The 8745-nt window shown below is 46.7% G+C and overlaps 1 protein-coding gene across 1 annotated transcript in view; it reads left to right on the forward strand.

Annotated features, from left to right (window-relative positions):
• NRK (Nik related kinase) overlaps positions 1–8745 on the forward strand; it is a 133005-nt gene that overhangs the window by 101727 nt on the left and 22533 nt on the right. The window contains exons 22-26 of the mRNA XM_030576051.1: positions 661–825; positions 1729–1858; positions 2981–3139; positions 5551–5694; positions 7462–7596. Coding sequence (XP_030431911.1) covers positions 661–825; positions 1729–1858; positions 2981–3139; positions 5551–5694; positions 7462–7596 — 733 coding nt within the window. The remainder of the gene's footprint in view (positions 1–660; positions 826–1728; positions 1859–2980; positions 3140–5550; positions 5695–7461; positions 7597–8745) is intronic.

The following is an 8745-nucleotide window of genomic DNA, read 5'->3' on the forward strand; positions in this document are numbered from 1 at the left end:
AGGTTGTTTATCAGCCAGCAAATCACACAGATGCAGCTTCTGATTCAGCCAGTGTTTCGTTTTGGTTTTTTTTGCTTTAGTATAATTCAATAGGAAATTTCTAATGTAACACTTAGCATCCCATTGTTTCCTACATCCCAGCACCGATGGTCCTCAGATATCATCCTTTCCCTTCATCGTCCATAGTAGACAGATCCTTCTGCACTCCACTCACCATCTAGAACATATATCAGTGTCTCAATGACCCTTGTTTAGTCATTTTCCCTGAAACTTGGCCATTGTACCCAGAACCCTCTGCCCTACTACATTTTGTTTCTGTGCCTTGTTTTTTTTACCTGGATGACAGTACCTCCTTACCTACCACTTGGGGATACGAAGATTTATTAATTAGCTATTTTGTAAATAAAGTGCATTATTGATGCTGTTTAAATGCTTGTCATATATCAGCATATCCGTGCACTGTCATTTTTAGTTTCTTATTTTTGTTGGGTTGACATTTGTGCCATAAGCTGATTTTCTTCAGCTTATGTACCACGTATAGTACTGTGCCTCCCCTCACAATGCCCCACCATCACTTTCTTTCCTACCTAGCCAGGGTTACACAGCGAAACAAAAGTATATTGTGGTGAATTTAACTTCCCAGTCTGTTTTCATGTGCAGAATCATATTGCGGGGAAACAAAGTTGTAGCACCCAGGAAGGACTGTGGAGCATACACAACCAGAACTATCTCCTGCCAGATCTCCTACAGCAAAGCCAAATTTCGGACTCCTCGGCAAACCAGCAAAAAGTTACCCAAAATAGCCAAGGACCTCAGAACAAATCTGTAAGTAATAAAGTACAGCTTCAAACTGTGTTCATTAGCTTCATTGCAGTAGCACTTCCCTCCAGTCCTTCCTTTTCCCTGGCATAGGGGCCAAAGGGTGAAGGACTTTTAATCCCATGGATCAAGTCTCGTCAGGAGAAGAGATCTTTGGTCCCCTTCCTTTTCAAAGAGGCTTGAACCAGGGGCCAGTAGAAAGTCTTGGGTGCCCTAACCCGCTCCCTAACTCCTCTTCTGTTTCTCCATCCATTCCTCCTCTACTTTCCCCTTATTCTTTACTCCCTCCTTTTCCCCCTACACAAACATTAGCATATATCCCCTGCGCTCCATTAGTATACATCTTCTCTTTTCCCATGGTACTAATGCTCTTAGATTGCTGCCTTCAGCACTGTCCTAGGGTGCTACCTTTTCTACCCAGCCTCTCTCTGCTGTGCCAGTGGTGCAAATCAGCAACATCAAAGGAACATCACCAGCACTTCCAGGTGAGGGATAACATTAACGGTGCAAATAAGTAATAACTCTCTCAAGAGACAGGTCTTTAAAACAGGCCTGGGTTGCTGCACCAGCATCCTCCTGTCTGCAGAGAGGTTTGAATAATGTCCTACTTCAAATCAGACAGCAGGGAGTGATCTAAAAGTGAGGTGTCTGTTTCTCTCTCTCTTTCCCTAGGGACCGATTAGTTCACTTCTATACTGTGTCTTGTCATGACTCTTTGCTCAGGCTTCCCGCATTGTAGTTCAATTTGTACCACAAACTCACACTTCAGAATTGTTGTTCAGATCTAATTATGTCAAGTACAGTTTCATATAAACCTCAGAGAGCTTTCTGGTTACCAACAGTGATATGCAATATCTGTTCCCTGCTATCAACTTCTGAAGTGAAAACCGACCTTATTTTTCACTGTAGATATCAAGTGCTGAAAGTACGCCCTCAAAGGGTAGTTCATCATCTACCACATCCTTTACTTCGTTCATAGATCCTAGACTACTACAAATCTCACCTCCCAGCAGTCCAGCAGGACCTATGTGTAGCTCTCGTGAGTATGCTTGCTCCTATCGTAAAATGCATCACGCCTGGCTCTTTTGCAAAAAGCACCAGGCTTAATTCTTAGAAATTAAGATTGGAATTTTCTGGTGACTTTTTGAAACTCTAAATCAGGGGTGGGCAAACTTTTTGGCCCGAGGGCCACATCTGGGTATGGAAATTGTATGATGGTCCATGAATGATCACAAAATTGGGGTTGGGGTGCAGGAGGGGGTGAGGGCTCCAGCTGGGGGTGTGGATGCTGGGATGGGGCCAGAAATAAGGAGTTCAGGGTGCAGGAGAGGGCTCCAGGGTAGGGTGTGTGGGGAAGGTGGGGGCTTCAGCTGGGGATGCGAGCTGTAGGGTGGGGCTGGGGATGAGAGGTTGGGGGTGCAGGAGGGTGCTCTGGGCTGGGATCGAGGGGTTCAGAGGGTGGGAGGGGGATCAGGGCTGGGGGTTGGGGTGCAGGAGGGGCTCAGGGATGCAGGCTTTGGGCGGCATGTCCCCCTCTGGCTCCTACGCAGAGGTACGGCCAGGCAGCTCTGCGTTCTGCCCCATCCACAGGTGCTGCCCTTGCAGCTCCCGTTGGCTGCAGCTCCCGGCCAAGGGGATCTGTGGGGGCAGCACTTGGGGTGGGGGCAATGTGCAGAGCCCCCTGGCTACCTCTACGCAAAGGAGCTGGAGCGGGGACATGCCTCTGCTTTCGGGAGCCGTGTGGAACCACAGCATCTGTGGAGCAGGGTAAGCCCTGGACCCCACTCCCCAGCAGGAGCTTAAGGGCCAGATTAAAATGTCTGAAGGGCCGGATGTGGCCCCCAGGCTGTAGTTTGCCCACCTCTGCTCTAAATCCATGTTAATAGTGTTGGATTTCATTGCACTGTTTCTGCCCAGGTTCCTGATGAAGTGTGCATTACTCTGTTCTTGTGTTAGCCCAATGCATATTCATGAATACATCTGAAACTGTGCAGACATATGGTTCTACCTCATGCCACGTTAAGTTTTGCAGAAATTATTCCCTGGGTGTTGAAACATGCATCTCTCTGGAGTTGCTTTCAAATTTCAATAAACAAGTCATGTGTGAGGTGTGCCAAAGGTGTGAGACATCTTTCATGACTCCCTGTGTCTTTTCTTCCAGCATCTAGCCCCAAAGCAGAGCCTATTAGGAGAGGGAATGCAAGGAAAGGCTCTGTTGTCAATGTCAACCCGACAAATATCCGACCACAGAGTGACAGTCCAGAAATTCGCAAATACAAGAAGAAATTTAATTCAGAGATCCTGTGTGCTGCTCTGTGGGGTAAGCTTAGAAATGAAGGGGCACCTGTCTAGTTAGAAAACAGAGAGACAGCATGTTTCTGACAATGTAGGCGACACTGAGATTTTGCATTTGTATTGCACCTCTTATCCCAAAGTGGGGGGGATAGCTCAGTGTTTTGAGCATTGGCTTACTAAACCCAGGGTTGTGAGTTCAATCCTTGAGGGAGCCATTTAGGGATCTGGGGCAAAAATCTGTCTGGGGACTGGTCCTGCTTTGAGCAGGGGATTGGACTAGATGATTCCCTGAGGTCCCTTCCAACCCCAATATTCTATGAGTTATTTACCTATAACAGCACTCAAATGAAGCCACCTTAGAGTGGAAGGTGACAGCCAGATAAATCTCCATTACAAAACATTCTGTGCAACAGGGTAGGAGGACATTTTGGTGAAGGCACTAAATTAAAATCTTTCTCACTGAAAGAGCCAAGAGCTCATCATGTGCTTCCAGAGCATCAGCACCTGTGTTTTTAAAGCTTTGCCAGAAGGTTTCCCACCCAGTAAGCCACACAATATTTTATGAATCTTCCTTAGCTGAATGAAGTGCTGAATTGATCATGCCAAGCTTTGCCAAATAATCCCTCAGGTTCTGGAAAGTGGGGCTGGGAACGGGGGGGATCGCTCCCTCTCTCCCCCTCCTCGGCAGCCCCCGAGCTGGAGCTGGGAAGGAGGGGTGTCTCTCCCTCTCTCCCCCTCCATGGCAGCCCCCGAGCTGGAGCTGGGAAGGAGGGGTGTCTCTCCCTCTCTCTCCCACCGCAACCCCCAAGCTGGGGGTAGGCAGGAGGGGGTCTCTCCCCTGCCACAGCAGCCACAGGCTTCTTTCTCTGGCCACTGCAGCCCTGCACATCCTAAATTCCCCCCACCCCTTCTTCTCATCCCACGGCCCCCTCCCACCTACCCCTATTCCCCCCAAGGCCACCACCTCACCTTACATGTACGTCTTCTCCAGGGTCCAGGCACATAATTAGTGGAGCCACGCCTGCGCGGCTCCACTAATTAGGTGGGTGGCCCTTCATTCTTATGTGCGTGGCCGCCCAGGTGCACACCTTAGAGGGAACTATCCACGGACCACCTGAAGGGAGCTCACGGACCACCAGTGGTCGGCGGACCAGTTTGAGAACCTCTGCCATAGTCTTTCTATGGGTATCTTCTCTACAAGCTAAAACAGATTGAGACATCAATTCTATCGGAGGCTGAACTCCCTCGACTCCCACAAATTTCTCAAGTGCTACTCAGCACCTTGCAGGATTAGGCACTTACAGAGAGAATCCCATGGGTATAAATCAGCACAGATTTATTGACTCCAGGGGAGCAGCTCCACTTTAGCCCAGATGTGGATGGGGCCTGCATTTCCTGGTGCCTTTGCTCTGTAATGGTTTTCATCGTCCGTCTGTTTTAGGAGAAGAAAGAAGATGAGCTCTGTGGAGCTGACACAATATTTACCTCCAGTCAGCTTGAGTCTCGCATGAAAAGCAAAATAAATGAATGAAATAGGGGAAACGCTATCCAAAGGAAATGCGGATTTCCAGTATACAGCTTCACTTTTGTTTAATGCATGTTTAAAGGAGGCCAAGATTTTAAATTAAGAACAGAACAGCGTAGCAAAGTCTGTAATTACATGTATGTTGAGGTTGAACAACACCAGGTCCTCATCGGAGCTTTGCCAGTAGAAATGATGGTTTTGTGCAGTGTGATTCCTTATGCCATTTTATTTCTACTACAACATGCTGATTAGGAACCCTACCAACCACGCCAGCCAAACTGAATCCCCATCCAGTGGGTGTCAGTTCATGTCAGCAGCCCATTGGAGCCTTCACTTTGTTGGGAATAATTAGATTTCAGATGGATTCACTCCATTAATTTGGCATTCAAAAGCGTCTTTATGAAACATAGAAATTTTCACTCCTGAACAATCCACTTCCTAGCATCACTTGTTCCTTTTCTAGTGTGCCCCGTGCTTGGGACTGTTATCCCTCATTGAATTTGAGGTGGGAGGTGGTTCATAGATTTTAAGGTCAGAAGGCACCATTATATTATCTAGTCTGACCTCCTGCATAATGCAGGAGCATTAGTGGAGTTGCAGTTTTGTGATATTCACAGACTGCTTTTGGGATCACAAAGCAGTTTAAATCCATGTTGACTTCAGGGGGACTACTCATGCTTAAAGTTACATGTGTACTTAAGTACTTAGCTGGATTGGGGTTTTATTGCATTGTGAAATAGTGAGAATTCTGTAATTCACTTTTCACAAGGTCGTCTGCATAGTGCCAGATAATATATCCGAGGCAGTTAAGAGAAGGAAGTCCAAAGCAGAATCAGTTATAGATAAGCAATGAATGCTGAAATGTGCTATGACTCAGTAGACAATTTAGAGTGGTTTTTATGTACTAACAGGAGTAAATTTACTGGTGGGGACGGAGAATGGGTTATGGCTGCTGGACCGAAGTGGACAAGGAAGGGTTTACTCGCTAATCACAAGGAGACGATTCCAGCAAATGGATGTTCTGGAAGGACTCAATGTGCTAATCACCATATCAGGTTTGTTCAGTGTTTAAAAGTATCTGACCCACTTTATAAATTATAAAGAAGAATTAGGTTATGAATTAGGTTATCGACTTCCCTCTTGTAGGACAAAGGAGGACAATTATTTTTGCTAATAGGAAAGCATTCTTCGGATCGCTGATATTTGCATCCTCCTTCCAGATTCGGCTATGATCTGGGATATGCCATTACATGCTTAATGTGTAAAATGGTTTGTGAGATATAAAAATGTGCTGAATGTTTGAAACTGACTGGTTCCCATCATTTCATTGCTGCTAAGGCAGTCTGTGTTCGGTTAATTGTTTATATAACGTGAGCATCGCTCTAAGCAGATTTCCATCCAAAACATTGTACATCACATCAATGTATGGCTGGCAAGAGGGCAAACATATCATGTGAGGTCTGAAGTCCTCAGCTCCCATTGGCTGCCATGGCAGCTGAGGATGCTCAGCACCTCACAGGATCTGGTCCTGGACGGGTAGATTGGAATGGCTGCTATTTATATACAGGTTGGACAAAGTGCATTTGGCATAGCTGAAGCCCAGATTCGCTCGTTCCGACTTTCCACGTGATGCAACCTCCCTTTTGAGCCTCTCTCTTGGCCCTAGATTGCTATTTGCCTTATGTAGGTCTAAAAACAAAATTAAAAAGACTTCTTGAGATAAGGAATCATGAAATAACCCCCTCGCCCCGGTCATAGGGTTCACTCACTGGTGGTGGCACCTCCTCCTGGTGGTTCTGGGGATTAGCCCTTGCCAGGCGCTACCTGTCATCTCTTTTACCCTGAGGCCCCTCTTACGCCCGGAGCTGCAGCTTCCTGTTCGTGGCTTGGCCCTCCCACTAAGTTCCTCCCTTTCCAGGGAAATCAAAGTCCTTCCGGACCAGCTAGCTGCTTGGTGTCGCCAATGCCCTGCGCCACTTCCCAGAGGCTGCAGGGGAACCCAGACCCACCCTCTACACTGGGTTCTAGGCCAGGGTTCCTCTGGCAAGCAACCAAGCTCTGTATGGTCCTACCCCTTGCTGCTGTTTCCCTGGGCTTCGTCCTCCTCATCTGGCTTCCTCCTCTTTCTGGGTTTGCCAGTCCAACCTCCCTCCTCCCAGGCAGTGACTGTAGACTGTTTCCTTCCAGCCCCTTGCTGCTCTCAGCTTCTGGGCTTTATACAGCCTCCTTCTGTTCCTGCCCATTTCCAGTGAGTGGTCTGCTGCCTGTCTCCTTCTTCAGGTGCAGCCTAGGCAGTTAATTGGCCTGCCTAGCCAGCCCTTCAACCTCTCCAGGGCTTGTGTGGGGTGGGCACTGCCTCACATCCTCCAAAGAAAATAGATGCCTACAATGAAGGCTGACAATGAATTGGAACTGATGTAACTCCCCCATCCAGAATGGCTTTTCCAGACTATGTCTGTAACCGTCCCTTCAGAGTGGTGTGACAGATGTCAGATGTTCTACTCTCGCATCAGGCCTGGGTCTAGGGGCAGCCATTCTGTAGGTGGAAGGAAAAAGCTTTGTGTGAAATATGAAGATTAGGAAAAGAGAAAAAAATAAATACGGGTGTGCAAGGGCCACAATGCAATCGCTGTGTCAGTTCCGTGGCAGACATCGGCACCACGTGGGGTCTCCTCTTCTGCACTGCTGGCCTCATGTCTCACATGAAACGATACAAATCTCTTGGTACTCTGGGTCATCATAATCCCAGAGGCTGAATACAAGAGATTTGTACTGCTCTGAAGTAAAATGGGTTGCCTCTTTTTCTGATCTGTGCATGGCAGGCAAAAAGAATAAGCTGAGGGTGTATTATTTATCCTGGCTGAGAAACAAGATTTTGCGCAACGATCCAGAGGTGGAGAAGCGGCAAGGCTGGGTGTCTGTGGGAGACCTGGAAGGCTGCGTGCACTACAAAGTCGGTGAGTCTCGTTCCTGGGCAGCCGTACGCAGTTCTCCTTTCCTATCTGATCACACGTATTGGCTACATTTTCCTTCACCCTTATTGAAAAATTATACCTGGGCTTTGACTTTACTTCAAACCTGCATGCAGTACATCAAGAATGTCCCACTCCCTTTAATTCCACAATCCTCCTCCTTTAGCAGCCTGCGAAGGTTGTCTGAACTGAAAGGCAGGACGCTTCTGTTGCTCAGCCAGTGATTTCAGCATTCTGGGGTTGGCTGGCATCCTTACTACTAGTGACATTTTTCACCTCCGTCACCAGTCTCCTCTTCTGGCCCCGAGTACCTGCGCAGTAACAGCATCACTGGGATGCCTGCAGGTGGTTGATCAGGATGGGTGTCCCACAATCTGTCTGTCTCTATATTGTATAAGCCCTAAATATACATATCAACGTTATACTTAAGTATGCAATAAAATGCATTTGTGACCATCACTGAACTATCATCTGGCTTTTATTCGGCTTCTGCATAGAGCACCTTTGAAGATGAACACTAGTATGTGTGACAGTCATTATTACTTTAGCACGTAAGATATTTCAGTGATTCATGCTGTAGCAGAACATAAAATAGATTTGACTGTATTAAAAGACGGTATATTATAGTTATGTTTTCCCAAGCAATATAGCAAACTTATGGGTGGGTAGGTGGGAGGGATGGAGAGGTCTTTGCCTTATACTCTGTTTTATTGCTTTGCTTTTACAACACAGTGCTTTAAAATTGGCATAGTTTAGAATGAAATCAGAGACAGAAAGCTAAATAGATGTGTGTGAACATATAGTTATTTTCTTTTTAATTCTAGTGCATCTGCATTTATTTTCAACTCTAATGGCTCATTTTTAGGTTTTATAAAGAACAGTGTACACAAATGTAAATGTACACTTGTTTGCAGCTTCTGGGAGGATGGACATGAGATAGAAAATAACTTAAGTAATTTGACAAAATGGTCACACAAAAGACTCTCGGGGAGCCAGAAAAACTCTAACATCTGGAGAACCCCCTGCAAACCTCAGACAAAAAGCCTCTCTGCACCTTGACATTTCCAGAAGCAGCAAAGAATCCTGTGGCACCTTATAGACTAACAGACGTTTTGGAGTATGAGCTTTCGTGGG

Source organism: Gopherus evgoodei, chromosome 9, assembly GCF_007399415.2.
Source record: "Gopherus evgoodei ecotype Sinaloan lineage chromosome 9, rGopEvg1_v1.p, whole genome shotgun sequence".
Taxonomy (NCBI): Eukaryota; Metazoa; Chordata; order Testudines; family Testudinidae; genus Gopherus; species Gopherus evgoodei.